General features: G+C 34.1%; 2 protein-coding genes and 1 long non-coding RNA gene across 21 annotated transcripts; all 3 read right to left on the reverse strand.

The window, feature by feature from the left end:
* Positions 1-619: 619 nt before the first annotated feature.
* Positions 620-2,293, reverse strand: LOC110867859 (glycine--tRNA ligase, chloroplastic/mitochondrial 2). 3 transcript variants are annotated; one of them, XM_022116917.2, is made up of 8 exons: positions 2,241-2,293; positions 2,100-2,164; positions 1,934-2,023; positions 1,760-1,846; positions 1,594-1,665; positions 1,457-1,515; positions 1,310-1,360; positions 620-1,192 (listed from the first exon to the last, which is right to left on the reverse strand). In XM_022116917.2, exons 3-8 carry the CDS (start codon positions 1,955-1,957, stop codon positions 1,162-1,164), a joined length of 324 nt encoding a protein of 107 aa, XP_021972609.1. In that variant the 5' UTR covers positions 1,958-2,023; positions 2,100-2,164; positions 2,241-2,293; the 3' UTR covers positions 620-1,161. The 3 variants fall into 3 exon arrangements, with proteins under 3 accessions (XP_021972609.1, XP_021972610.1, XP_021972608.1); XM_022116918.2 differs by lacking the exon at positions 1,310-1,360; XM_022116916.2 differs by having other exon boundaries at positions 620-1,360.
* A 131-nt stretch (positions 2,294-2,424) lies between these two features.
* Positions 2,425-6,753, reverse strand: LOC110867860. Its single transcript, XR_002551966.2, has 5 exons — positions 6,305-6,753; positions 6,081-6,184; positions 5,770-5,833; positions 5,627-5,682; positions 2,425-2,512 (listed from the first exon to the last, which is right to left on the reverse strand). It is a non-coding gene; the product is annotated as an uncharacterized LOC110867860 (long non-coding RNA).
* A 2,444-nt stretch (positions 6,754-9,197) lies between these two features.
* LOC110867857 (probable methionine--tRNA ligase) lies at positions 9,198-12,683 on the reverse strand. Of its 17 annotated transcripts, none has more exons than XR_004863307.1 (7): positions 12,498-12,682; positions 12,088-12,258; positions 11,869-11,983; positions 10,301-10,901; positions 10,123-10,210; positions 9,573-9,642; positions 9,198-9,456 (listed from the first exon to the last, which is right to left on the reverse strand). XR_004863307.1 is itself a non-coding variant. In XM_035975618.1 (6 exons), the coding sequence occupies exons 2-5, from the start codon at positions 12,106-12,108 to the stop codon at positions 10,143-10,145; spliced, it is 240 nt and encodes a 79-aa protein (XP_035831511.1). In that variant the 5' UTR covers positions 12,109-12,258; positions 12,498-12,681; the 3' UTR covers positions 9,198-9,472; positions 10,123-10,142. The 17 variants fall into 17 exon arrangements, 4 of the variants coding, with proteins under 4 accessions (XP_035831511.1, XP_035831509.1, XP_035831510.1 ...); XR_004863305.1 differs by having other exon boundaries at positions 9,198-9,472; XR_004863303.1 differs by having other exon boundaries at positions 9,573-10,210; positions 12,498-12,683.
* Between the last annotated feature and the right edge of the window lie 495 nt (positions 12,684-13,178).

The following is a 13,178-nucleotide window of genomic DNA, read 5'->3' on the forward strand; positions in this document are numbered from 1 at the left end:
TCACATATAACTTTCTTTCCCATGATGTTTGGTATCATTCTGTCACACAACAAAAAACAAAGTAACTATGGCATGACTAGTTGTTATTTATAGCCACACCAAATGTTGTAATTTTAAGTGTGGCTATTGTCTAACATTTGGTCACACATAATCTTCTTTTCCCATCACGTTTGGTATCATTCCGTCACACAAACAAGAAACAAAGTGACTAAGGTGTGGCTAGTGGTTATTTATAGCGATGACATTTTTTAATTTTAAGTGTGGCTATTGTCTAACCTTTTGTCACACATAATTTTCTTTTCTCGTGACGTTTGGTATCATTCCGTCACACAATAAAAAGCAAAGTAATTATGGTGTGGGTAATGGTTATTTATAGTCACACAAAATATTATAATTTTAAGTGTGACTATTGTCTAATCTTTGATCACACATAACTTTTTTCCATGACATTTGGTATCATTCCGTCACACAAACAAGAAACAAAGTGACTATGGTGTGGCTAATGTTTATTTATAGTCACATGAAATTTTGTAATTCTATGTGTGGTTGTTGTCTAAACTTTGGTCACACTCTTTTTATGTGGTTTTATGTGACTATTTTCATGTAAAATGAGAAAACCAAAACCAAATGCTATTAACAATAATAACCCAAAATCCATACATAAGTTTTTAATTTAAATAGTAATACTAATTATAAACATTAACTTCTAATCAAAACCTATCTACAAAAGTTACAAAGGAAAACGACTTTACATATAAACTAATAACTATTTCAAGATTGTTTTCTTCAAGTCCACATACTCACTGTTTTAGACTTAAAAGTGCTGCAAATTTGCATCCATGGGTTCATGGCCACATTAATGCTGTTGTGATGGGGAGAAAATTTGTAACCGGTGGCCGGTTCTAATGTTGTATGATTCTCCAAGTGTTTTATCCATGCTGCTTGTAATCTCAAACAATGCATCGGAAACCTGTTGCGAGTATCCTTCACGAAGAGCATAGTGGTGGCATGCCATTATTCCTGATAAAGACGTAAATCCCGTAACAACAGCAGCTGAGAGGTCAGACATAGCGAGTGATGTAGCTTCACGAACAATCTGAAGCTTATCTTCACTTAGCCCTAGGGCCGACCCAAGTTCACTAACGGTACTCTCAACCCGTATCATTTTGTCCTCCATCGTTCCAAGTTTCTCCTGTAAATTTCATCTTCTTAGAGAGAGACCAGACATATACATGTTATTTTGTCAATACGAAGAGTAGGGAAAAAATTAAGAAGAATTCCATTCAGTTGACCCCGGAACTCCGAAAACCTTTTACTAGTGTCCAATTCATAAAAGAACTTAGCATCTTCATATCGAGCTCTACGATAAAGAAAATTACTCGACTATTTCAGTTAACTATACATTTATACTACACAAAGATAAGAAACCGAAACAAAGAAAAATGACAATGCAAACCTTAGTACAGCTTCATTTCCTTTCCTAACAATTGATTCAATAATCGCTCCATTTGCAACCTGAGAAGAAATTAACAGTGTTAAAAAATATAACTTCAAATTTAGTAATTGCGGTTTAGAGCTGATGATATATCTTACAGCAATGAAATACGGCAACAGACTTCTGTTCGTGTCCGTCAACGCAAAGTGCTTCTGATGCTTCTGCATAACCTGCAGGATAAACTTAACTCAACAATAGATACAATAATCGTCTTTATAGTAGATTGTAACAAATTTCTAATAGATGTTTAGAAGAACACGCTACCATTACTAACAGATCTTTCGGGAGCACTAGGAACGACTCTGAGAATTTTCCGAGCACGGGAACAGGTGCTTCGACAAGGTTTACAACCTAAGTGCATTACCACAAACAATCAGTTACATTATTGAAAAAAATGAAAATTGAGGAAGATAATACTAACTTACTATAACTAGTTACCTCATCAAGTAAGTTGCTTTGCATCACAAGACATCTGTCAACACCTTTTGCTAAATAATTGGCTCGTTCTACAATTATTTTCTTCCGTTGCTGCAATAAGAAAGTTATTTTAGCATGCAACTTTTTACGCATGATTGATAATAGAAAAGATATGCACTTAAGTCACCTCAGTGTGTCGACAGAAATTCCGGCTTGTTGCATTACATTAGTGTAAGACTCTGAGTTATCGATCTGCATGAAATTCCACATATATTAGAAATGAAAACAATTATTTTTGAATTAGTTAAAGTTAATATATCACACATACCAAGGTTGTAGCCGATGATGTATTCCGTAGACCGTGGGAAATGTTACCACTGCAGTAAAAGGGATGTGACGAGTGATATAAAAAATAAGATAATGCTATGTGACCATACACTAGGTTTATTGAAATAGACTAATGAAGAATTTTATAAAATAATATAAAGTAAGGAAATGCATGAAGTGACCGCTTGCCTTAATATACGCCAGCAAATGCAAAAGGAACAACTGCATCCCCATGGAGTGCCAAAATCCAACGAATAGTCTGCTAAAGATGACCTAGATGATACAAGAATTATCTGATTATTCACACGTTAAAAGGCGTAAAGTTCGATACAGCAGATAACTACTTAAAAGAACTGTAACTTGAATCAACAAAGTTGTAATTCGAAAAAAAAGTTATAATTAGGTTTATTAAGTGTTGTATATATTCAGTAATCGGTAGATCGTATAAAGAAATGTCCCAGAGAGCTGTTAACAAAGACATGAATGACCTTGAATCTTGATTATTTATATTATTTTTTCATTTGTTAATTGTCAATTAAGCACACCCCACAAATGCCTAAAATGCTATTTTCTTCCGTTAATAGATGCTTTTTTCTTTAGTTGTTCTTACAAATGCATAAAGATGCTTTTTTCTTCCGTCAATTAAGCATCACATACCATTAGGATTTGTTTTAAAATTCATCAGTTAACATTTTGACAAACATCAGTGAGTAGTTATTTAACAAGCAATTATATTTGACAACATAGACCAGTGACATTCATTTAACATCTATTCATGTTAAATATAGATCACATATTATGATTAGCCTAAAGGTCATTACTTACACCATTAATGGGAGTGATGGGATGAATCTAGGACCTTAATTTGAGTTGATATTCTCTCTGTATGGCAAAGTATTTGAGAAATGCCTTTTTTATTGTTTAGTGTTGTTTGTATACCCTTGTGTTTGGATCTTTTTATAATTTTTAATTAAGGAATTTGACATGAAAAAAGCATAAAGAAACATGTAGTGTGTTTTTTTAAACTTTTTTTATATATAATTGAGTTGATACCCTGCAGAACTTTGTTGATCTTGCTAAAAGTGAGCATGCAACTTAGGTATTATCTGTTGAGCAAAGTTTGAAAGAAGGCTTCCACATAACTCGTAGCTTATCGACACTTTTCACCATGAATCAGAAGCTAAGGTCTGACTTTTTTGTCATAGTTTTTATCTTTTTAAATTAAAAAAACTCCCATTTACTTAAGATCAAGTTAAGTCCCAAGAGTTCTCTTATACAACTTGCTCGGGTTTGCTCTCGCACTCAAATTACTTTTTTCTTTTTGACCCATCCATTTGCATTGGTAATGAATGACCCTTTTAATCTTAAATTATAAGTGTGAAACTAGAACAAGGGCTGCAACTTCATTACTTGAGGATCAGTAACATGATAGTTTAATACTTCAGTTTTTTAAAGTTTAGTTTAAATATCCATCAGTTTTTTAAAGTTTAGTTTAAATAATTTGTTTTAGTGGCTTGTCTTTTTTTTTTTTTTTTTTTTGAATTTGTTCGTTTGAGTTGTTTTATTTTAAATGGGTCAAATAAAAAAAATAGCTGGTAGGTGAATGTACCAAATTAACAATAGAATAGTAATTTGTGTCTTTGCATACGAGTTAAATCGAAAGTAGCTAAAATGTAACGGGCTAAGCACATTAGCCCATAGTTATTAATAGCGAGCATAGTGCCCATTATAGCGAATAGCGTAGCGAAAAATAGCGGTAAATAGCGAGATTTTTGTAAAATTTTTAGATTTTTATATTTTTTGGGTAAAATACACATACAAATTTTTTCTGAAAATTTCTTCTAGTGTATCGCTGAACATGAAATAGCGCCCGCTATTTGATCGCTATCGCTACGTAGCGTATAGGTAACTTGTCGCTAACGTCCGCTATTCGCTATTGACAACTATGCATTAGCCTTAAGAAAATGTTTTGGTAAACCATTGAATAAGGAGTTTAGATCATTGGCCATCGAAATGCTACATGCCACACTTACAGTTTCATTAGTGTTAAATGTAGAATAATCTTGTATTGCTAGATAGAAACTATACTGCATTCCCTTATATGTTGTACTATTGATTTCAAAATGTCACTCGATTCTCAACTTTTGAGAGTTCTAATGAAATTTAGTCATGTTGCAGGCTGCTTTGGTTTTGACTATATGAGATAAAAGGAAGCCTGCATATGCGTCTAATATATGGAAGGAAGCTTTGAATATTAATTCATATGAAGATTTGCACATAGAAGAAATGTGTAGATAGCCTACATTTTAACTTTTTGTACACATGTAAATGATATTAACTGATTCAACTATGTATGCTTTCATGTGTTAGATTTGCTACATGTTGTACAAAGGGTATGTATGATATGGTTTCATCAATGAGACTGAGACTGAGCTTTATGGCAACAAAACAAGAGAGGGACAGAGCAATTTATGGTGAGTGGCCACTCAATTGATTACCATTAGATTGCCATGATCATACTTATTAAAGGCGTTAGGCGCACTCATAGCGCATAGGTCTCGCCTGTGGCCTAGGCGCAAGGCGCAAAAAAAGCGTGAGCCTGAGAAAAAAAAAGCGCACAACAAAAAAAAACTTAAAATATTTTTATAGAATAGAAAATTAATACTATTCTTCAAATAAAATAAAACTAAAGCTATTATATAACATTTTATATCGTCTATTTAGTACCAAAAGTTATAAATCCTAGTTTTTTAGTGTAGAAAAATAGTCCCGTTAGATAAAAGTAGAAATCTCGTTGGAATCTTGCCATAATTTAAAGAATTTGGCCGGAAACTCATTTGAATCTAGGAATCTCGCTGGAATATGCGCTTGAACCATCACCTGGAGAATTAAAGCGCAATTGCCTCGACTTAAGGCGCAATTGCCTCGCCTTGCTAGGAAATTGGGCCTAGGCGCAAGAGGCGATGGCTTTTAACAACTATGGCCATGATTAAAAGGCAAACTGGTTAAATAGGTCGATCTGATCCTTGTCAAAAGTCTCCCAAGTTGTATTTTTAAACCATACAACCTCCTAAATTGTTTACTTAAGTTTTTTTTATTACTACTCTAACTATATAATTCTTGGCCACTATAATAATATTTTTAAAACATCTATTTACATAACATATTAGTTCAACCCGTGTATCACACGGGTTACTAACCTAGTAATAAGCATAAATCGAATCATTAAAGGGGTCTACAATAAAATTTTATCACTGATTTTCTTTTAAAATCAACCTTAAACATCATTTTAACTATATTCTTTCTTAAACATATTTACCAGTAAAAATGTATAGTAATTCATTTAAAAGTTGAGATGCAACACACGCATATATATAGCCATTGTACCTCCACAGCAAGCTGTGCCGACTCCATCACACGGGCATAGACATAATCTATCTTACCTATAACAATAAGAAAAAAGTTACAACTTCGTTAACTTCGGAAATTGGTTCAATGATAAAAAAGTTCCACAGATACAAAGGTATTACCTTCTGTTCTCCTATACAATGAGTCCACTGGTACAGAATTTCTACGACAAAAACCTTCAGCTGCCTAATAAATGAAAAAAATCCTAGATCAGTTCAAGCTCTAATAGGTTGAGGAATACACATCAAATATGCTTTTACTGTCATGCACATGATGTTATAAAGGTATACATTTTTAAGATGGTATATGTATACCTCATATGAACAATACAGCTATACCAACATGTAAACACTAATATACAAACAATGGAGGATTGAACTGCTATACAAACATGTAAACACCAAAATTGGTGCCCTAACATGCTGAAATGTACCTGAGTGCAAGCTGTAGAAATTAGCCACAGCCCCTTGCAGCCTAAAAAAAGCACCCGTTTCTTTCTCTTTCTTAACCCCGATAATCATCTATACGCTAATATTGCTGCACAAAATCCCCAAATTTATAACTATGTATCACCTCCAATCGAGTCAATTAACATAGACTGAAAGATCCAAAATCAAATGGTTATGTGTGTGTTTGTGAGAGGGTCAGAGGGCTTACCGCTATGACAAGGTCTGTAGAGCTGACTTCGAAGCTTAAGATATATTACTTTTGCCCAAACCCTAGCCCCCTTGTTCTCTCTACAGCAAAAATGGCCACCAATCATCCTCTTGTAACCATCCAATCTCACAAATGAGTCAAATCCGACATGGCCAAACTGCACATGAGAGAGTGAAAGAGAGAGTCAGTCAACTTCACCGGCGGTGGTGGTACATTCGTCTCCGATTAGCCGACCAAGGTACCCAAAAATTCATAAACAACATAAAAACCCTAGAAATTGGTTGGGTCAGAAGGGAAGAAAGGGTGTGGAATGTGAACGATAAGGAAGGTGGGAGTGAGTTACAGAATTTGTGAATTCTTAGGAAAATGGAAGATTTGAGAATTTGAGGGTTGTAGGAAGAGGGAAGATTGGGCGGGTGAATTTGGTGGGGGTTTGAAAATCTAATATTTAGGTAGGAGGTAATGTGAAAACTAATAAAGTGTTTCGGATTCCTTCTAAAAAACAACTTATTAACTTATATAAGTTATAAATTATAAGTTACAAATATTAATTTATTATTTTTATCTTCTCAACATACAAAAACAATTTAAATAAGCTAACCCAAACATTATAAAAATAACTTATTAACTTTTATAAATCAATAAGTTATAAGTTCTTCCAAAATAAGCTAACCCAAACACCCTCTAAATGTTTTGAAACCTAACCAAATCTTTAACCTCATAGCCATTGAATAACGAAAACAACTTATTAACCGAAACCGAAAAAATTAAAAAACCAAAAAAAAAAAACGTTTAATTACCTAAGAAAACCTGGTTATTCATTGAACCGTTTAAAGTGAATAACCGAAGAAAATGGTTATTAACCGCATCGCTTAAACTAAAAACCGGTTAAAGAAAAAATGAGAAAAAACTGGCGGTTTGGATAAACAAACCATTTATGGAAAAAAAATAATTTTGAGCATCTCTACGATATGGTTCATTAAGACATGTATGACCTAATATTGGTTGTCGTGATCCATTAAGGCACCATATGATCTATTGTTGGTCATCGTGATCCATAAGGCCCAATATGGTCCATTAAAACATGTATGGTCTATTATAGTCCATTGTGATCCATTAAGAAGTATATGATCTACCATTGGTCATCGTGGTCCATTAAGACCCAATATGGTCTATTAACACTTATATGATCTACTATTGACCATTGTGATCCATTAAGCCCTAATATGGTCCATTAACACTTGTATGATCTACTATTGACCATTGTGATTCATTAATACCCAATATGGTCCAATAACACTTGTATGATCTACTATTGGCCACTGTTATCAATTAAGGCCTAATATGGTCCACAAACACTTGTATGATATACTATTGGCCATTGTGATCCATTAAGGCCCAATATGATCCTTTAATACATATATGATATACTATTGTGCATTGTGATCCATTAAAACATGTATGATCCACCGTCATTTAGGCCCAATATAGTCCATTAAGACATGTGTGATCTACTATTGTCCATTGTGATCCATTAAGGCCCAATATGGTTCATTAACTTATCTATGACCACTATTGGCCATCGTGACCTAGTAAAGCCCAATATGGTCTATTAAGACATGTATGCTATACTAATGTCTATTATGATCCATTAAGGCCCAACATGATCCATTAAGACATGTATGATCTATTATTGCTCATGTGACCCATTAAGACCCCATACGGTACCTATTAAGACATGTATGGTCTACTATTGGTCATAGTGATCCATTAAGACTCAATATGGTCCACTAAGAAATATAAGATCTACTACTGTCTATTGTGATCCATCAAGGCCCAACATGATCTACTAACATATGTATAATCTACTATTGGCCATTGTGATCCATTAAGGCCCGATATGCTCCATTGGCTTAGAGTTGTAAAAGAGACCAGCCAATCTAACCAAACCAGAGTGGACTAAGGCTCGGCTCATTTAATAATCGTTTCAATCCGAGCTGGCTTTTTTATAGGCTCGGGCTCGACTTGACAAAAGCTTGAGCGGGTCATGGCACATCGAGCCGGCTCGTTTATTTAATAATAAATTATGTTTTTTATAATATCTTATACACGATAAACATAAAACCTAAAAACAATTAATGGTATAGTATTTAAGGTGATAGAAAACTAATTTTGGGCAAACTAAGAAGACGATAAAGAGAAGAAAGCACGTGACCTTAATTTATATCTTTCTAAATGATTACAAATTAAAATTATAGCTTGACAATCTATTTTGTTCGATTAAAAAAATAACCATAATACTAATTAAACACCGGTGCTTATTAGTATATTAGAGTTTTATGGACTTTAGTTTAAACGAGCCAAACAAGCTAGCCGCAAACCAAACCTACCTTGACTTGGGCTCCACTTGTTTACAAACTGAGCCGAGTCGTTCAGATCATTTAAAACCGAGTTAATATCAAGCTTTTTTTGAGCGAACTTCAAGCAATCCCCGAGCCTGGGGTTTTTAAACAACCTTACTCTAGCTTGTTGACCCAACTAGTACAGATTGAAAATTCATGTGCGGACATCTAACATCATTAAGTTATATCATGTTTGATTTCATATTCAAAAAGTATTATATTTGACTTTTAATAAAGTCAATAAACCTATAAATTGATACCAACCACCAAATTTATACAAACACTATGAGCTGAGCAGATCACAACACTAAACACTGGTAACACCAAAGTTTGCCAAAGTTATAATATTCTTGACTTTTTAACGTCAACTGCATTCTACTACCTTGAATGCATATTCTTGACTTTTTAAAACCAACTGGACTGTTGTACACCTTTTGAATTGATTAAGATCTTAAAATAACACACGCTGCACAAAGAATACATTTGACCCGTTAGGGAAAAAACAACCCAAATTGACCCATTCATAAAAATAAATTGGTCGATTTGCTACATTCTTTCCACCTTACAAGAGGGGTGGAACTGAACCATTAACCTCTTAAAAGCAAGTAAGCAACCAAACAAAGAAACAATAATAAAAAATAAACTGAACTCATAAAAACAAGACATTAATCTTCTCTTCAGCATCCTAGTAGTCTTGACCTCTATTCTCCCCATAGCAGCCCCAATGAGCAACCTATTAGCACATCCAACCTGCAACAAAATACAACTGACCATATACCCACTAGGGTGTTTACGGTTTGATTCCAAAACCGAACCATTGGAAACTAAAACCAAAACAAACCCATGCTTAAAGGATTCATACTAACCAGCAACTTCATACCAATAATCCTACCCCTCCCTCAACATTTTTAGCTCACCAGCCATAACCCCATGTAGCTGAAATAAAGTTATAATTTGCAGCTTCATCAAATGATAAATTGCATGTAGAAAACATACTTTCAGTAAAAAAAAATGGTTTCTTACAGTACAAAATACCAACTTGAAAATTGCATGTAAAAACATACTTTCAGTAAAAAAAAATAGTTTCTTATAATACAAAATACCTACTTGATTTAAAAGTTTGTTTCATAGAAAAGTATTTTACTAAAAGCATACTTTCACACACATTTGACTGGACTTGTATGATATCTACAGAATTGTGTGAGGATATTTAACCCAAGTACCCAATAAGTACAACCTTGAAACTACATCACAAGAAAGCAGTAGTGACCATCAATCCTGTATCTAACATTGTAAACAAGCATAGTCGACTAAAAGACAAACAACCAAGACTTGTAGGAGTAGAAATAATCAAAGAACAAGGTAGAAAATAAAGTAAGTATGTATAATTTATTGAATTAATTGAAAAAAACATACCTGAGCCAAAGATCCTTTGATTATGCGATTGAAAAAAGATCCCTTGTAGTGTAGTGGTCTTCCAGTTTTGGACTATTCCCTTTTTCTCCTAAAGTTTAAACAAGCATCCAGTATTATAAGTTCATAATATAAACAATGTCCAGCCACACATAAGTACCAATTATGGTGTACGTCTTACCCAAGGCCGTCCTTGAGAATCTTTAAAATTTTCGGGCCTAGGGCGAGTAAAAAAACGGGCCTCTAATCACAACCGAGCCAATTCGAGCTTCGCTTGTCAACAAATTTGAACTTGAAATAAGACATGAAACTATTATTTATAGAGTGTGAAAGACATTAAAAACAAATTTTAAGAAATAAAGCGATTGATTATATATACACATGATGCTAAATAAAGTTAAAAAAAAGCCATTGGCCATACCAATAATGAATATGTATATATTTTTATGCTTCAGTTTACACTTATGGGCCAAATCTTAGTGAATCTATCTCACTTAATAAGGAATCTACCATGCATAAAATATTAAAAACGCAACTGCTGGGTCTCGAAGCAAAGACCTATGCAGTGTTTCGAGATGGTATTTCCAACTAGACTACAAACATTTTATTGCATGGTATGCGGATGTATGAATTAAATAGACTATTTAAAAATATATAAATTTTTTAAAACATCTCGGTCCCTTGGGAGAGTAGGCCTTCAGCGATCGCCCACCTCGCCCCTCCCTTGGGCCAAGGCCTGATCTTACCCGTACTACGGTCTTGGAAACAGTATCTGAGAAGAGCTGCAAAACCATATAAAACATACGAGTTTTCAGCAATATAATAAGTGATGTGAACATCTAAAGCAGATCCTTCCCTTTGTAGTAAAAAAAAATATTTTATAGCAATGATATTTGCGATACAGACCAGACAAATATATACATGCCAACAAGGAGTAACGGCATGAGCATTTGTTTTCATATTCTTGGTGATCTCTTACATGTTGTGTCCCTAAATCTATTGAAATATACATTGTCAATTCATGTAAACTTGACCCTTTAAAGTACAATCATGAGCATTTTTGTCAGTTACAGAACTCTACATGTGTCAAAAGCTTTAACTAAACAACATCTGGTCTAATTATAATTTCTTGGCAATAGAAAGTAAAATAAACGAAAACAAATTGATACTTGGATGGCCTCTAAAAAATCATAATAGTTTGGTGACCTTGATGAAAAAAAAAACTTATACTAAGTGACCTACAGTATCCTAAAAGAAGTGTTTTGGATCAACTCGCCCTAACCGATTTTGTCCTGAATCAAATAATTGCTCGTGTAATACTGGACCCGTTTAGATTTGTTACCCAACACGCCACCAACCACCCGAAAATCCCTCTATCTACAGAGTAAGTTGTTTACCATCAAATCCCTCCAAAAGCATAGACGTCGGTCTAACAAGATCCTCAGATTGCATGAAAATAAAACACAGCACAATAATAGTATTCAGATTTTATATAGCATAGGTAACAACGAAATTGAAAATTTCATAAACTAGGCTTTAATTAAGCTGATATGAATTGCTTCAGATTTTATATAAAAGCATAGAACTCATATTGAATACACAGTAATAATTGGCTTGTTTTCTGAAGTGAGTGTGCACAAGAAGAAGGGCACATGAAGGAAACGGAACCTAAGTGGAACCAGTAAAAACAACACACACACACAAATGAAAAGGAGCCAAATTGCCAAAGAGAAAAACATCAACTTGCACCTTTTGAGTTCTTCATTTGTTCAGCAATTTTATTTGCTTCGGCTTCTGCCTTGATAGCTCGATCAGCTTGGCTGCCAGCAAACTTTGCCCTAAAGAATTCCACCTCTTCATCTTTCTGCACATCACAAAGATAGCACACGCACACAAGAACAGTAAGCGAGTTGCATAATTCTCACTATGGCACATGTAATTATCAAAATAGGCATTTGTTTTACATACCAGTTCTTTAAATAATGGCATAGGATAGGGGGTCCCAATTACGTAGCAAGTACCATCTCGATCCCATGGTCTTTTAGCCTTCTTTACATCTCAATTTTCATCAGAGAGAAAAAGTTGAAGGGGAAAAGAAAGCTGCTTGAGCACCTCAATGGAGAATGATGGCATAAACGGCTGAAGGGGCGAAGAAGGCAGTATTAATAAACAACATGGTATATAGAGAATACAAAACTTTCAGCAGACTTAAACAAATAACATCATATCAACAGTGAGCCAAATCAAGCCCTAATTTTCAAACTTCAAAGTAATTCGACCAGGCCAACATACGAACAGAACTAAATACATAACCAGGAATTTCGGTTATAAGATTTCTATAACCTAATTTTCTCAAAATTTTGGTGTGAATCACCTACCAGACCAAGACGACCTTCAATGGATGTTGATGAACTGTGGAAATCGGATATCAAAATTTTCTCAAAGTTGGATATGTGGAACATATGGCAGCAGATATGGATTAGGGTTCCAATACGGAGATGGAGGGTGGATGGTCACATGAAGCAATTAAGGTGTGACCATATGCGAGTAATAGTCATATGTTTTATTTTGTCAAGACCATTAGTGACTTTTAGCCACGTATAAAAACTTACAAGTGACCAATAAAAACCGCGTTTTGTCACATAAATTCGTAAGTGACCAAATGTATTATATTTTGGTCACATTATTAAAAACCTACCATGGTAGTTAGTAATATTTGGTCACACTTTTCTTTACTTTTTACTGTGGCTAGTGATTGTTACAATTTTTTATTGAAAATGTGACTAAAGGCTTTAAAAAGATGTGTTTTCGTCATATCAATTAAAAAAATTACACAAATACAGTGGCAGTAGGTCACATTTGGCCACATTTTTCAAGTTGTGACTAGATTGGCTAGTAAATGTCACATTTTTTCGAAAAGTGTGGCTAAAAGTTTTGAATTGTATACAATGGTCACATTAATAATAAAATATGTGGCTACAGGTGTTTTAAAATATAATAAATTACTTTTAGCCACACATTTTTTCAAATGTGTGGCAGGCCGGTTTTGGAAAAAGTGT

The sequence above is a fragment of the Helianthus annuus genome, chromosome 7, assembly GCF_002127325.2.
Source record: "Helianthus annuus cultivar XRQ/B chromosome 7, HanXRQr2.0-SUNRISE, whole genome shotgun sequence".
Lineage (NCBI taxonomy): Eukaryota > Viridiplantae > Streptophyta > Magnoliopsida > Asterales > Asteraceae > Helianthus > Helianthus annuus.

Bases quoted from the DNA above. Each gene is read 5' to 3' on its own strand.
- LOC110867857 (XM_035975615.1), bottom strand. From the start codon at position 12,108: ATGCCATTATTTAAAGAACTG. The intron at 11,984-12,087 runs GTATGTAAAACA...TGTGATGTGCAG, and splicing joins TGCCATTATTTAAAGAACTG to AAAGATGAAGAGGTGGAATT. The intron at 10,902-11,868 runs GTGCAAGTTGAT...ATGGTTTTGCAG, and splicing joins ACAAATGAAGAACTCAAAAG to CTCTTCTCAGATACTGTTTC.
- LOC110867859 (XM_022116916.2), bottom strand. From the start codon at position 1,957: ATGCAAAGCAACTTACTTGATGAG. The intron at 1,666-1,759 runs GTAGCGTGTTCT...TTTATCCTGCAG, and splicing joins CGAAAGATCTGTTAGTAATG to GTTATGCAGAAGCATCAGAA. The intron at 1,516-1,593 runs GTAAGATATATC...ATTTCTTCTCAG, and splicing joins TGTTGCCGTATTTCATTGCT to GTTGCAAATGGAGCGATTAT.